Source organism: Manis javanica, chromosome 2, assembly GCF_040802235.1.
Source record: "Manis javanica isolate MJ-LG chromosome 2, MJ_LKY, whole genome shotgun sequence".
NCBI lineage: Eukaryota > Metazoa > Chordata > Mammalia > Pholidota > Manidae > Manis > Manis javanica.
Genome location: NC_133157.1, coordinates 183,169,860 through 183,186,064, shown reverse-complemented (window position 1 = coordinate 183,186,064; position 16,205 = coordinate 183,169,860). Strand labels below are relative to the sequence as shown.

At 35.2% G+C, this 16,205-nt stretch overlaps 1 protein-coding gene across 4 annotated transcripts in view; it reads left to right on the top strand.

Annotated features, from left to right (window-relative positions):
- Positions 1 to 16,205, top strand: part of STK3 (serine/threonine kinase 3) — a 362,105-nt gene that overhangs the window by 274,932 nt on the left and 70,968 nt on the right. For all 4 annotated transcript variants that reach the window (XM_036995747.2, XM_036995746.2, XM_036995748.2 and 1 more), the window contains one exon: positions 11,483 to 11,658. In XM_036995747.2, coding sequence (XP_036851642.1) covers positions 11,483 to 11,658 — 176 coding nt within the window. The remainder of the gene's footprint in view (positions 1 to 11,482; positions 11,659 to 16,205) is intronic.

Genomic DNA, 16,205 nt, shown 5'->3' with positions numbered 1-16,205 from the left:
TTAATATTTTCTGACCAAATGATGTGACCTAGACCATGGGGTTTACAGTCAGACCACTTTTAATTGTGTGTTACATAATCTTTTCTGAGTTTCAATGATGCAGATTTGTCCCTCTGTCTTTGTATGTGTGTGTGTTTATATGTGTGTGTGTGTGGATTAATTTGGGTAAATATATAAAGCACCTAGAAGAATGCTCTAAATATAGCAGATAATCAATCAGTAATAATCTCTATCTGCTCACTCTGTCAGTTTTTCTTTCCAACAGCTTGGGAAGCTGGAGCATCTGGCAAGCCCAGCCATCTTCCTGCCAGTGAGGGAGGCCTGATCTTCCTGGGACTGGAGATGCCGAGTTATTGAGCAGCTCTGTTCTTTCCCTTCCCAAGGCAGACTCTTGCTCCCCACTTTCCCTGCCTCCTCCGAGACCTTACTCCTCTCTTTATTCAGTAAGGTAACCAGAGAGGATTCTATAGAGAATAATGATCACCAAAATGAATGTAGTAGCACAAACTTTATAAATACAAGCAATTGGAGTGGCAAGATGAGGAAATGATAAGGGAGCTCTCAGTTGATATAATACCTCCTGACTAGGAATATGGTTGATAATATGTACTGATATAACATGCAGGTGAGAGAGCTGTTTTCCACTGTGTGTGAAATTTGATGTCCCTGAGAAAATGGGAAAAGTGCCATTTAAATGTTATTTATTTATTTATTTTTTCAGAAAGGAGGAAAAAGGTTAATTCTTCAGGTTAGAACTATCATTAATTGAGGGCCTAATAGGGGCCAGACATTGTGCTCAGGACTCTACGTACATTAGCTCATTGACTCCTCATAAGGACCCTGGAAAGTATTGTCACTGTGATTTACTACTAAGGAAACAGACTTGCAAATGTGAAGTGACTTGTCCAAGACTTCATGAAGTAAATGGTAGAAGCAGTATAAAGACCCAGGTTTGACCCCCAAATCACATCATTACACAGGCTGGTGAGCTTGACACCCCTCTTGGGTGGGAGTCAAGAACATCTGTGAGTCCTTTAGGAATGGAGACGTGGATCACAAAAGTTACTGGGAGTAAATTCTATCAGAATAATATAATTTTCTTTTTTTTTACAACACTGCTAACTTCCATCAGAGAAAGTGCTGGGTTTGGATATTGTGTCCTAGGATTTTAGAAAAGTAAAAAGCTGTAAAAAAAAAAAAAAAAAAAAAAACCTCAAGTCTAAACAACTGTGCCTGTCAGAAGAAGATAAATTAAGGTAGCAGGCTCATGACCTCTGCCTCATTTCTTACTTTCCTGGTCGTAAAAAAGTCCGCTTAGCCAGGATATGGTACACGGAAATGAGCAGCTTCTCTCTACTCTCAGTGTTTAGAATTCACCTGGAGTATTTAGGAAGGATGGAGACACAGCGGAACTTATTCAGCAGAGTGAGCCAGATAGTGTAGTAGGTGGAGACTGTTGTATTAAGAATAAGAGGAGAAATACCGGTCATGTGTAAGTTTTATATTGTTTACTTATAATAACCTTTTATAACTGGTTATCAATGATTAAATATTGGGTTAAGTAGTACATATTTAAAAATTTTCTTCTTCACATATGCCTATAACACATAGTGATTTTTAAAATATATCACAATTTATTGTTTCATTTTGGACAGTACATGTATGTAGTTTGGCTTCATGAGTAAAAGAAAGCAAATTAAGTTCTACTTTAGAATTTTAGGAGTTGGATTCTAGATTAGAAGTAGATTCTAGATTAATTTAAAAAGGGTTTAGGACAGATCTAAGCAGGGAAGACTGCACATTAAGTATTCCCACTCCCTAGTTCATCTAATGGACCTGGACAAAATTGTAGTGTGAGACCATTTGCTCTCAGCAACAACTTGCATGTCCCATTCTTTGCTTAGTAACATCTCCTCTCCCAGCTCTGGTTCAGACCCTTTCCTTCCTTCTTCCTCCTGAAACCTATTTAAGGGAAGTATCGTGTATGCTGTGTAAAATGCTTAGTAATGTTTTATGTTTATGCAATATTTACTTTTTTCCCCCCACAATTACAAAACTTTAAGTCAAAGTAGTAAACTTTGGAATTTGAGATGCCAAGAAATAATTAACCAGGGTAGTAGAGTGTATAGGGAAAAATACCCACTTCTCCAGAGATCTTTCATGAAAAACTGTTGCATGCCTCTTTAACTGTTTTAGATTAATCTTGACCATGCCATAGCAATAAAGGTGACAGTAGTGAACCACAGGTTCCACTTGTGGCTTGGTGCAAACACCCATGATGTTACTGGGTAATTAGTAACCCTTCATTTTCCTCTACAGAGGTGCTAGGTGTCCAGCTGAAGTGTGGCTACAGTGGTTTGGAGTTAACCTGTGAGATTGAATATGGTCTGCTGTTCAGTGTGCTCTGGTCTGGGAATGTTTAATGATGTGTAACCCAGCTTGGGTTTATTAGTATAGATATGTTTGGTTGTAGGATACCTCTTTTACTAGCACAGAGCACAGACAGCATGTAAATAGTAGTCTTCCTTATATAAATGAAAATCTGTCTTTCTCATAAAGGCCTGGGAAGAAAGGGCGTGCACAGATACACAGTGGCTGTTAAAATGCTCATTACTCACACAGGAAATCATTTATTTAACTGAAATCCTTGGGCTTCAATTTGTCTGTTTCCTTTTATTCTGCCCTCATTGGAGATGGAAAACAGCTGGCCACTATTTTCTGTAAAAGAACTCTTCATACATACTTGGATACTTATTAAATGGTATCCCCAGACTTTTTGTGGCTGAACAATTTCAGTCTCTTTAACCTTTGTGCAGGTATTCTTTTCTAAATTTTTACTCTTTTTTATGAATAGCCCCTGGATCTTCTCCATGTTGTCCTCCTTTGTTTTAAAATACAGTCTGATGAAGTTAAGAAAAAGCTGATGTCAGTAGCTTCTGTATTAACATTCTGATTTTTATATGTATTCACTGTATTCCTGGCAACAAATTAAAGGACAAATTTCCAAGATCATTAATCAGGTGGAACACCCAAATCTTAAAGTATTTTTAGAAGAACAAATTAGGTAATAATCATAAATCCCTTTGATGTCCAAATATATTATGCAAAAGTTATGATTGTTATTTCATTCCCTATACTTGAATATCTTTGTCATAATCATGCTAAGAAATTAAAAATTAAACAAATTATTTTTTGTTAAAGCTTTTTAAAAAATTCCTTTATATGTTTAAATTTCTATGAAGACTTTTTGCCTGCTTAGAAGACATGTGCAAATTAGTAACATTAATAAATAATTGTTTGTGGATTGATATGTTTCCTGAAGGTATTAAATTCACACAATTTCATTTCCTTTTTTTTGTTTTGGAAAATATGTGAAGAGGGAAAATTATTTTTTCTTTAAAAATTTTCATGCACAGAGGGATTGAGTGGTGTTTATTTTATTCTTTATAGCTAATGAAATTTTAGTTCTGCAGCATGTAGTTGAAGGAATTGGGGCCAAAATTGAGAAACAGGGTAATTTTGAACATTAAATTTATTACAAAAATTTGAAAAATATTTCTACAACATTTTTCAGAATTTCAGAACTTAGCTGCAGCTGGAGAAATTTGTATCAATTTTATGTGATTATTCTTTCTGTGTTTAAAAAAAAGTATTTGCTATAGCAACCAAAATCACATATGACAGTGGTTACTATCTTGAGATTTCCTGCTTCACACTGCTGTTGAAGGACGTACTATTTCTTTTTCCCTTTTTCAAAAGATAGCGTAAGTCAGAAACATCATGTTCTTTGCCCCACTTCTGGGAACATGCATCTCTCTGGGGATTCAACCAAACATTGTGGGCATGTGTTTCATATCGTATAGTCAATACTGGACATACAGCTGTCCCCTCCCATTAACTTTTAAAACAAACCTAACCTATTTAACTCCTGAGGCATTTTTAAAACTGTTTTTTAAGGTTTTATGTGTACAAGGTATACTCTAAATGTGAATATTAAGTTTTAAATAAAAGAGTGGGAAATATTTACAAGTACAAGCACATACATTTGAATCAATAAAAAAATTGTGTGTCAGCATACCCAAAAAGAAAAATCTAGAAGAATAGACTGCCTTCCTTTATTAAAGTTGATTTTTAGACTTTTGTTAACTCTTTGTGAGAATGTTTTGTTTCTAATTTAGGAGTAGGTTATTTACCAAAATTTATAGTGTGGAATCCAACAGGCATTCTATTATATGTTTTTAGGTTACCTTGTAAAAGACCCTTAAAACTATAATGTATGTGAAATGTAGTGATAATTAAGCCACTGTATAGATTTCAAGTTTCAAATTAGGATGTTCCTATAGTAAAATTGAAGATTACTGTTCCTACCTGTTCCCACAGCTTCCACTTGGGAATAGAAAAGTATCTATCTGTTAGGGGCCTAATTTGTGCTGTATGTCCCAGAAAATCCATATAACAGTGGTTTAAACAAAACAGTATTAATTTCTGTTCTCATTTAACAAGAAATCCAAAAGCAAAGTGATCTCATGATACCATTGGAGTTTAGAGTATTATTCTCCTGTCCTCCTGTTTGCAGAGTAACTGCTAGATCTCCAGCCATCAAGTGTGTATTCCAGGAAGGAGGAAAGAACAAGAAGAAACAGAGGGGTGGTACCTTTATCAAGAAAATAGAGCCTTCCTAGAGACTCTCATCTTATGCATCATTAGCCAGAATTGTATTACATGGCCACTTCTCCCTATGAGAGACACCTTGTCACCTCGAAAAGGGAGGACTTACTTCGGTAGGCAGCCTTTTCACTTTGAGACACTAGGATACTATTAGGGGCTCATGTGACTTGGGATAGACACTACTGATTAGAATATGGTTAGGACCAGCACAGGACTATTGGGGATGGAAGAATTGATTCCTGGAATGAAATTTCTTAATGATTTCCTTTTTTTATTTAGTCAGCTCCTGGGATTGGTCTGCCTCTTCCCTTTCTATTGCCACTACTTATTTCTTATCTGACTCTTGCAGAAAAAAATACTGTTTCACCCTTTGCCTTACTTTCTTTATCTCTCAAGGAAGTGCCTTACCAGCCTATATTTCCTTTTGTTGTGAAGGTTTTCATAAAAGATAAACTTTTCTCCACATTACCCTCTGTATTGGGAAGGTTGAGATTTTCTTTTTCTTTTCTTTCCTGTGCACATTGCCACCCTTAAAACGTAGGCCATGTTAGAGTTGCTGCTTTATAAATGTTAAGTTTCTATTAGGAAAAGATTAGTCTTCCGTTTACTCAGATACCGAGGTGTCGATTAAGAGTTATTGATATATCAGAAGCCAGCACTAGGATATTGGTAAAGACTCTGGGCTGGGGTGTTCTCTATCTCCTCGTTGAAGAGAAAACAAAGAAGACTGTATCAAGAGTCTCTGCAATTAAGCCAGTGCTGACTGGAGGGGAAAGTAATAGAGCAGTGTAGGCCTGGAGAGGGCAGGGGAAGAGAGAGGTTTGGGGCAGGCCGTGGTCAGGGAGTGCTGTTTCCTTCTGTGGATTAGTAGCACCGTGGTGTATTTTCGTTACGTAGAAATGTGCTTCGGCAAAACTCTCTGTTTGTCAAGTGCAGTTGGTAGTGGCGATCTACATGGGTTTTTTACTTTCTCAGGAGTTAGTTACCAGTGAAACTTTTTTTACTCTCCTCTTTGATTCTGACTTTACTGTATAAACATTGGTACCCTTTGTTGTACCAAATGTTAAAGTTTTCAGATCTTTATGTTTATGGCCCATCTAAAAGCTGGTTGATTAAAATGAGAGCTTAGAACACAAATAAATAATTCTATTACAAAATTACTCTTCTAAAAGAAAAAATGAAAGGAAAGGAAAGAGTATTGAGCAAAGGATTCCTTTAAGGGATTCTCTCCCCACTATACCCGTGTGGTTTGATTACAAATCATTTTATAGAAAATTTGTAGAGCTTGTAATATTTCATTATTTACTTTCATAAAAAGGGCAGAGGTTTAGCATAATCAAGGTTAAATTCCTGGATCTATTTTGAAATAAAAGGTTGCCTTAGGAACCAATTTCAATTCTGAAGATAAAGAATGATGTCTTATAACATCATGATGAGACCCTGACAAATCAAGGGTTCTTAACATATATTGCAAATGTTAATGGAATGTATGTGTCCCACCTGATGTCAATAATGTAACCTTGTTGAATTACCAATTTCTTTTTGTAATAGTAGGAGATTTTAGGGAAGAAAGTTGAATTATCATAAACATATATTTCTATGTTACACTTACTGATCACTGCAATATTGTATCTTCTTTCCTTTATTGTATTCATTTTAAACATAACAATAAAGTCTGTTCTTTAAATTCCCGGGAAATTTAAAGGCAGCTTTGGCTGTTATTTTGGTAAACTGCCCTAAGGAATTCCTTTTCCATGGGTTTATATATGGGATATGAGAGTTCTAAGTTCTGTATGTTTACTACAAATACTGGTGTTTTACACTCTCCTTGTTTCTATGAAATGTCTCAGTATTTTTTCAGTGGGTACTATTTGGATCCCAGATGTCTTGTCACACTTATTTTCAAGTCTTCTAAAGCCTGAGCAGCTCTGATTAGAGGATGAGTTTTTAAATAAACATTTGTATATTTTTCTACTAAAACATGCATATTCTGAATATCAGATTTGTTTTGACTCTACTAGGACAGAGCATTCTAAAAATTGTAGTAGTAAAAACAATTTCTCAAATTTATTATTGCCACAAATTTATTATAGTCCCAGTAATGAAATGAAGGCAGCCTCTACTAATTTCAGTGATGTTGAAAAACCACATGCCACCTCATTAGTACCCTCATGGCCAAAGCTATTGAACATCTGGATGGACAGTCAAAAACACTGCTGGTCATAGTTATCTTATTTGTGAAATTATATGGGTAAAGGATTTCGGTTCCTGCATTAGGGAACTTACAGTTTAGTGAAGAGATAAAGACAGAAACACATTTAAAAGACATAATTCATAGACTGAAAATAAAAAATAAACATATTTTCCTAATAATTAATCACTTGCATTGTATTGAATGACTCGATCAGAGATTAGGCCCAAACATCAAAACACCTGGAAGGAAATGAACAAGACCTCTGTGTAGGTATTAAGAAATAAGACCATTTGCAACTAAGGGCCTGTACATGTATAGAGAAAATCTTGGTTAACTTAAAAACATGATCAATAGGGCCTTGAAGATATATTTGTACATCCATTTTCATAGTAGTATTATTCATTCAGACAAAAGATGGACACAACCCAAGTGCCCACTGACAGATAAACGGATAAACAAAATATGATATATACATACAGCAGAATATTATTTAGCTTAAAAAGGAAGGGGATTCTGATATTGATATGTGCTATATAACATGGATGAACTTTGAGAACATTAAGCTAAGTGATGTAAGTCAGTCACAAAAAGACAAATACTGTACTGGTTCCGCTTATATGAGATACCTAGAGTAGTCAAATTAATAGTGACAGAAAGTAGAATGCTATGGCAGGTGGGGAGAGGAGAATAGGGGTTGGTTTATGGATGTAGAGCTTCAGTTCTGGAAGATAAAGAGTTCTGGAGACTGCACAACAATATGAATATACTCAACAGTAGTGAACTGTACATTTAAAAATAGTTAAGATCGCAAATTTTATATTCTGTGTATTTTGCCACAGTTTTTTTAAAAATGTAATACATGTGAAGTCAATAAAAACTTAATTTTCTTAGGGAAAATCATGTCATTTTAAAGCAGTGAAATGAAATTTTAAAAATAAATATATACTGCCATTCTCAACCTCTCTTATATCCTTACCTAAGCAAACTTACCTAACCTCTAAATTCACCAAATAATACACATGAGAGATCGAAAAGCTGGAGAAAGGATAGGGAAATAGGGTGCTTACTTGACAGCTCCATCTCCCTCATCCCACCCTTTTTTTTTAAATTTTTTATTAAGGTATTATTGATATACACTCTTATGAAGGCTTCACATGAAAAAACAATGTGGTTACTACATTTACCCATATTACCAAGTCCCCACCCATACCCCATTGCAGTCACTGTCCATCAGTGTAGTAAGATGCCACAGATTCACTATTTGCCTTCTCTGTGCTATACTGTTTTCCCCATGATCCCCTCACCAGGTGTACTAAACATAATACCCATCAATTCTCTTCTCCCTCCCTCCCACATCCCTCCCCTTTGGTAACCACTAGTTCCTTCTTGGAGTCTGTGAGTCTGCTGCTATTTTGTTCCTTCAGTTTTGCTTCATTGTTATACTCCACAAATGAAGGAAATCATTTGGCATTTGTCTTTCTCCACCTGGCTTATTTCACCTAGCATAATGTCCTCCACCTTCATCCATGTTCTTGCAAATGGTAGGGTTTGTTTCTTTCTTATGGCTGAATAGTATTCCATTGTGTATATGTACCACCTCTTCTTTATCCATTCATCTACTGATGGACACTTAGGTTGCTTCCATATCTTGGCTATTGTAAAAAGTGCTGCAATAAACATATGGGTGCATATGTCTTTTTGAATCTGAGAAGTTGTATTCTTTGGGTAAATTCCAAGGAGTGGAATTCCCAGGTCAAATGGTATTTCTATTTTTAGTTTTTTGAGGCACCTCCTTATTGCTTTCCACAATGGTTGAACTAGCTTACATTGCCACCAGCAGTGTAGGAGGGTTCCCCTTTCTCCGCATCCTCGCCAGCATTTGTTGTTCTTAGTCTTTTCGATGCTGGCCATCCTTACTGGTATGAGGTGACATCTCACTGTGGTTTTAATTTGCATTTCCCTGATGATTAGTGATGTGGAGCATCTTTTCATGTGTCTGTTGGTCATCTGAGTTTCTTCTTTGGAGAACTGTCTCTTTGTATCCTCTGCCCATTTTTTAATCAGGTTATTTGCTTTTTGGGTGTTGAGGCGTGTGAATTCTTTATATATTTTGGATGTTAACCCCTTGTCAGATATGTCATTTACAAATATATTCTCCCATACTGTAGGATGCCTTTTTGTTCTGTTGATGGTGTCCTTTGCCGTACAGAAACTTTTTAGTCTGATGTAGTCCCTTGAGTTTATTTTTGCTTTTGTTTCCCTTGCTCGAGGAGATGTGTTCAGGAAGAAGTTGCTCATGCTTGTATTCAGGAGATTTTTGCCTATGTTGTCTTCTAAGAGTTTTATGGTTTCATGACTTAATTCAGGTGTTTGATCCATTTCAAGTTTACTTTTGTGTATGGGGTTAAACACGAATCCAGTTTCATTCTCTTGCATATAGCTGTCCAGTTTTGCCAATACCAGCTGCTGAAGAGGCTGTCATTTCCTCATTGTGTATCCATGGCTCCTTTATTGTATATTAATTGACCATATGGTTGGGTTTATATCTGGGCTCTCTAGTCTGTTCCATTGGTCTATAGGTCTGTTCTTGTGCCAGTACCAAATTGTCTTGATTACTGTGGCTTTGTAGTAGAGCTTGAAGTTGGGGAGCATAATCCCCCCTGCTTTATTCTTCTCAGGATTGCTTTGGCTACTCGGGGTCCTTTGTGGTTACATATGAATTTTAGAATGATTTTCTCTAGTTCATTGAAGAATGCTTTTGATATTTTGATAGGAATTGCATTGAGTCTGTAGATTGCTTTAGGCAGGATGGCCATTTTGACAATATTAATTCTTCCTATCCAACACGGGATGTGTTTCCATTTATTGGTATCTTCTTTAATTTCTCTCATGAGTGTCTTGCAGTTTTCAGAGTATAGGTTTTTCACCCATTCTTTTGTTTTAATTTAAAGAATTCCAGATTCCCTGTACTTAGAGTAAGCATCAATTCAGTTTCATCCCATATTCCTAAAGAATAAAAATAAAGATTTTAGAATTGTATTTTATTGACCAAAATTACCTTATTGCTGTTCTGACCAACAGTGTTACTTAATAGTCACAACAGTAACTATAGATTTACATTGCATTAATGCTAGTGCAAATGCATGTTAGATTGGCCAGATCACTATTAGTAATATGTGTAATTTTAGAGGCTCAGGGAGATACTGAACATCTTCATAGGAAGTACACAAGGCAATGATGGGACTGAAAACCACTGCAGGAACTGGAGATGTCTCCCCTAGAAAACAGACAATGAGGCCAGTAGCTGGTATCTCTGTCTTCAGATATTTGAGGGACTAGTATATGAAAGGGGAATTTATTTAGAACATGTGTATAGATTATAGAAAGACAGACTTTAAGGTCACATTTAAAAAATACTTTTTGTAACTTAGAGTTGCCCAATAGGCTTCCTTGTGGGGAGATGTACTTCCCACTGCAGGAAATTTCTAAGAAGAAGGTAGGTAACTTACTAACTAGAGAACTGTATCGAAAATTTCTTGGTGGTCTCTGGGACCTATTTTTTTTTTTTTTTTTGTAATTCTAGGACTTTAAGGAATCCAGTTGGAAAACCATAGAGCAAGACCATACCAGCCAGATTTTAAAAATCTAGTTATTCTAAATGTTTTTAGTCCACTTTCATAGTTCAATACAGAAAATGAAGAGCCACTGAACAATTCTAAGCATAATAATGACATGGTTTGATTTACATTTAGAAAGGTCACTACATTGTCAGTGTGAATCAAAATCAAAACTGGCATGAAGCAAGATCAGTTTGGAGGGTGCTACAATGGCTTAGGTAAGAAATGATTAGAAGCTAAACTAAGACAGTAGTAATGGTAGACAGAGGGCAAGTGTTGATTTAAACAATTCTGTTGATAAGTAAAACAAAAAAGACGTAATGATCAGTTTGGTATCATGGCAAGAGAAGAGCCTGGGTTAATTATCAACTTTATCACTTTGAGGATTAAGTAAAAATACCCATGGTGATTTTGGCAGAAATGGAGTAGTCCAATAGTTAGCAGTGGGAAATTCTGATATAAGCTGAGTAGAAAGTTCTGGGCTGGAAAAATAGAGTTAGGAGTCACAAATATTAATAAGGTAGGCAAAACCATGGGAGTCTAGGAGGCAGGAGAATCAGCTAGAAAGACTATAAGGAAGCAAAGAGGTGCAAGAGGAACCTGGATAAGTCCTCGTAACTTCTCACAGCTGACAGTGCTACACGATGACATTAACAATGCAGGCTAAAATGTTAAAAAAAAAAAAGCTTAGATTTGAAAAATTACATCTGAAATTATTTTTAATAAAATTGTGATAAGATTCCACTAAAATCCTGAAATGTTTCTACAATCTAGGAATATTATGACTTTCTGCCTAATCAGTTGAATTTTTATTTGGTCTGGATAGTTTTGTTCTTTTCTTCTTATTATTTTTGCTTTGCTCTTCATTAAATTAACAGTGCTGACTTTGAATCTGACCAGTGTGAATTTATTGTATTGTTCAGTAAAAATTGTATTTCAATAAAAATTACACTTCTTTAAATATAAGAACTTACACCCTCCATGTGATCTTTGTTTACCTAAGGAAATGCAACTTCACCACAAGTACAAAGACCATCATTCATGGACTACTTTGATAAACAGGACTTCAAGAATAAGAGTCATGAAAACTGCAGTGAGAACATGCACGAACCATTCCCTATGTCCAAAAATGTTTTTCCTGATAACTGGAAAGTTCCTCAAGATGGAGACTTTGACTTTGTAAGTACATTTTAATTATCCCATTTATGTTTTATCCTTTATCATCACATTGAGAAGCATAGGTCATGTATGTATATGAAATTATAGATTGTATGTTAATATTCAGTAGATAGCCATGTATGCGGGTAGGGGAATGGTGAAATTGTAGTTTGCTTATAGAAATATACTTGCAAAGAAATGTAAATAATTGCTTATAGTTAAATAAATAATAGCCCAAGTTTAAAGAAGTATTTAGAACTCTTTAAAACTAAAATGACAACAGTTTCAAAAGATTTTTTTAATAAGCACCTATGATATACTTCTGACAGTGTATTCACTTTCCAAAACAAATGATGCAAAGATATTTATGACATAGACTGAGAAGTTTGACTCCACTTTGAAAGTTAACTGAATTAGTTTCTACTTAAGTAAGTGTTGATTCCACTTGGTTTATCAAAAATGATAGTCCTATTCTGTATCTAGTTAGCATATAAATTTTTACATAAAATTGTGTATTACAGTCCCTTGTGTTAAATTTTATCTTTATTTCAATGGAGAAGAAATTTGGTGGAGTAATGTGGGGAAAATAGAAGTTCCTATGACCAGGATCCTCACCTGACCCTAAATTGCTTGATGATGTAACTGGCCAGCTACTAGGCTACTGCTTCCACACCCATAGACGATCAGCTATTACTGACTGAGTCACTATATAAAGAGCTCTGTCCAGTACTCTGGGCAGAGGCAGAGACAAAGGAGGATCACAGAACTACACACCGTTGCCTGTAGATGTAATTCTTTTTTTTCTTTTTTTTTTTGAGAGGGCATCTCTCATATTTATTGATCAAATGGTTGTTAACAACAATAAAATTCTGTATAGGGGACTCAATGCACAATCATTCATCAACCCCAAGCCTAATTCTCAACAGTCTCCAATCTTCTGAAGGATAATGAACAAGTTCTTACATGGTGAACAAGTTCTTACATAGTGAATAAGTTCTTACATGGTTAACAGTGCAAGGGCAGTCATATCACAGAAACTTTCAGTTTTGATCACACATCATGAACTATAAACAATCAAGTCAGATACGATTATTTGTTTGATTTTTATATTTGATTTATATGTGAATCCCACATTTCTCCCTTTTTATTATTATTATTTTTTTAAATAAAATGCTGAAGTGGTACGTAGATGCAAGATAAAGGTAGAAAACATAGTTTAGTGCTGTAAGAGGGCAAATGTAGATGATCAGGTCTGTGCCTATAGACTAAGTGTTAATCCAAGCTAGACAAGGGCAACAAAACATCCACGGATGCAGAAGATTTCTCTCAAAATGGGGGATGAGGTTCTAAGCCTCACCTCTGTTGATCCCCAGTTTCTCTCCTGATGGCCCCCCTGCGACTGTGCCTGTCTTAGGTTGTTCCTCCCTTGAGGAATCTTACCCATCTCTGGCTAACCAGTCATCTTCCGGGGCCATACAGGGAAATGTAAAGTTGGTAAGTGAGAGAGAAGCAATAGTGTTTGAAAAGGTTAGCTTTTTACTTCTTTGCAGATTTATGCCCTGTGGCTTCTATGCCCAGCATTTGTCTTGAGGTATCTTTACCACTTGGAAGAATTATACTTGGTAATTTTCTATATGAGGCACGAATTCTACTAAAGGATTGTAATTAGGAAGGAAGAAGAAAAGCTATAGAAGTAGCAGACAGAAGAAAACATGGGAAGATTGATTATTTCTTTGACATGTCTTCTTGTAGAGTAACATAATGTAGATGTAATTCTAGTGCTTGACCTATCAGCCTGGAGAACAAAGCTGAGTAATAAACCCTTTTACCCCAAGAATGTTCCCTTGTCATTCCTCAATCTCACTGAATCCATAGTGAACTTGCCTGGGGCTGAAACCCATTGGCAACCAAGTAAATTTTTGCGTTAGCATATTTTAAGTATTATGTTACCTTTGAATATTATTCTCTAATTTTTTTTCCACATAAAATAACTACAATCCTTTGTAGCTATGTTTATTGGTACATTTTTTGGTAAGTACATAAAAGTTTAGATATGTGTATATCTTTAAAACTTTTAAGTAATATTAATCACTTTGCATAGTAATCATGCTTCTAAATCTTTGGGATTATAAATATTTTTAATGTTAAGTACTTTTATCCTAAATATTGTGATTGTTTCAGTTTTTTAATAATCAGATAATAAAGTTTCAAAATCTATCACCAATAAATTTAGTATGAATTGCTAACAAATATTAGCAATGGCACAGGTTAGCCTGAAAATAGTAATTGTAATATCTTCTTACTGTTTTTTCAATTTTGAAGTTAGAAATTAGAAAATAAAGTCTTTCTATAGGTAAGAGTTCATTTTAAGCTATTTTTGTAAGTTTTGTAAATTATTTAGAATGCTGACATTCAAGCTTTAAATCATTCATGAACATGATGAATTATGTAGTTTTTAGCATCAAAGAACTCTGTTTTATCTCAGTTGGGATTAATCTTAATAGCCTCTGACAAACAGTTTGAAATGTGCTACAAAGTAATGAATAAATTGTCATAGTTAAAAAATAGCAAGTAAAATTATCTAATTCTGTGCAGCTAGTCTTTGCTACCACCCCCAAAAGTTATTGGATTAAAGTAACAGCTATTTTATTTGCTCACAATTTTGTGGGTAGGCAGTTTGACTATGTTCAGCCAAGTGGTTCTTCTGCTGATCTCACCTGTGGTCTCTCAAGTGGCGAGTATCATCTGGCAGCTTGACTGGAGCTGAATGATCTCTTTAAAATTATTTCACTTGTGTCTGGCAGTTGTGATGACAGTTGCCTAAGTCATATGACCCTATCAGGCAAGCTTGGGGTTTTTATGTGGCAGTAGCAGTCTGCCATCAGGTGATGGCAGAAGTTGTAAGGTCTCTTGAGACCTTAGCCTAGAATCTTCACAGTGCCCATTTACAATAGCATCAAAAAGAATGAACTCTTAGGAATAAGCTTAACCATTCAGGTGAAAAACTTGTACATTGAAAATTACAAAGTACTGCTGAAAGAAATCAAAGACATCTCCAGTACATAGAAAAAGTGGAAAAACATGGAAAGACATCTCATGTTTATAGATTGGAAGACAATATTATTAAGATGTCAGTATTGTACAAAACAATCTACAGATTCAGTGTAATCTCTATCAAAATCCCAATGACATTTTTTGTAGAAATAGAAAAATCCATTCTAAAATTCATATGGAATTTCAAGGGACTCAAACAATCAAAACATTCCTGATGAAGAGGAAGTTGGAAGTCTCATACTTACTGATTTCAACTTAAACTTCACAGCTACAGTAATCAAGGCAGACAGATATAGAGAGCAATGGAGTAAAATAGCCCAGAAATAAACCATAGACTTTTTTCAAGGGTACCAAGACCATTCAATGGGAAAAGGACAGTCTCGTCAAGAAATACGTCTAGGAAAACTGGATATCCACATGCAAAAGAATGCAGTTGGGCCCTTACCTTTTACCATATACACAAAGTAACTTTACACATACCAGAACTGTAAAACTTACAGGAAAAAAATAGGGGAAAAGCTTCGTGATATTGGAATTGGCAATGATTTCTTGGGTATGACATCAAAACCACAGGCAACAAAAGAAAAATTAGATAAATTAGACTATATCAAAATTAAAACTGTGCATCAAAGGACCTTATCAACAGAGTGAAAAGACAACCCACAGAATGAGAAAAAACCTTTGTAAATCATATATCTGATAAGGGTTAGCATTCAGGACATATATAAATCTCCTACAACTCAACAGCAAAAAAACCAAACAACCCAATTAAAAAAATGGGCAAAGGACTCAAATAGATATTTTTCCAAAGGAGATATACAAATGGCCAATAAATAAATGAAAAGATGTTCAGTATTACTAATCATTAGGAAAATGCAAATCAAAACCACAATAATTACCACTAATAATTAATTAATTAATTAATAATAAAATTAATTAAAAAATAATAAAAAATAATTAATAAAAAACCACTTAATAAATACCCATTAAGATGGCTATTATATAACAGAGAAAGAGAGAAAAAAATGTTGGTGAGGGTGTGGAGAGATTGGAACCCTTCATTGTGCACTGCAGGTGGGAATGTAAAAGGTACAACTGGTGTGGAAAACAGTAGGGAGTCCTCAAAAAAATCAAACATAGAATTACCATGTAATCCAGCAGTCCCACTTTTAGACATATACCCAAAAGAAGTGAAAGCAGGACTTGAACAGATATTTATACATCCATGTTCATAACAACATTATTCACAATAGTCAAGGAGTCGGGGAACCCAAGTATCCATCAGTGGGTGAACAGACAACCAAAATGTGACATATGCATACAGTGGAATATCATTCAGCTTAAAAAAGGAAGAGAATTCTGACACATGCCATAGCATTGATGAACTTTGAAGATAGTATGCTAAGTGAAATAGCCAGTCACCAAAGGAGAAACACTGTGATTCCATTTATATTAGGCACCTGAAGTAGTCAAATCCATGGAGGCAGAAAGTAGATATGATAGTTGCAAAGGGC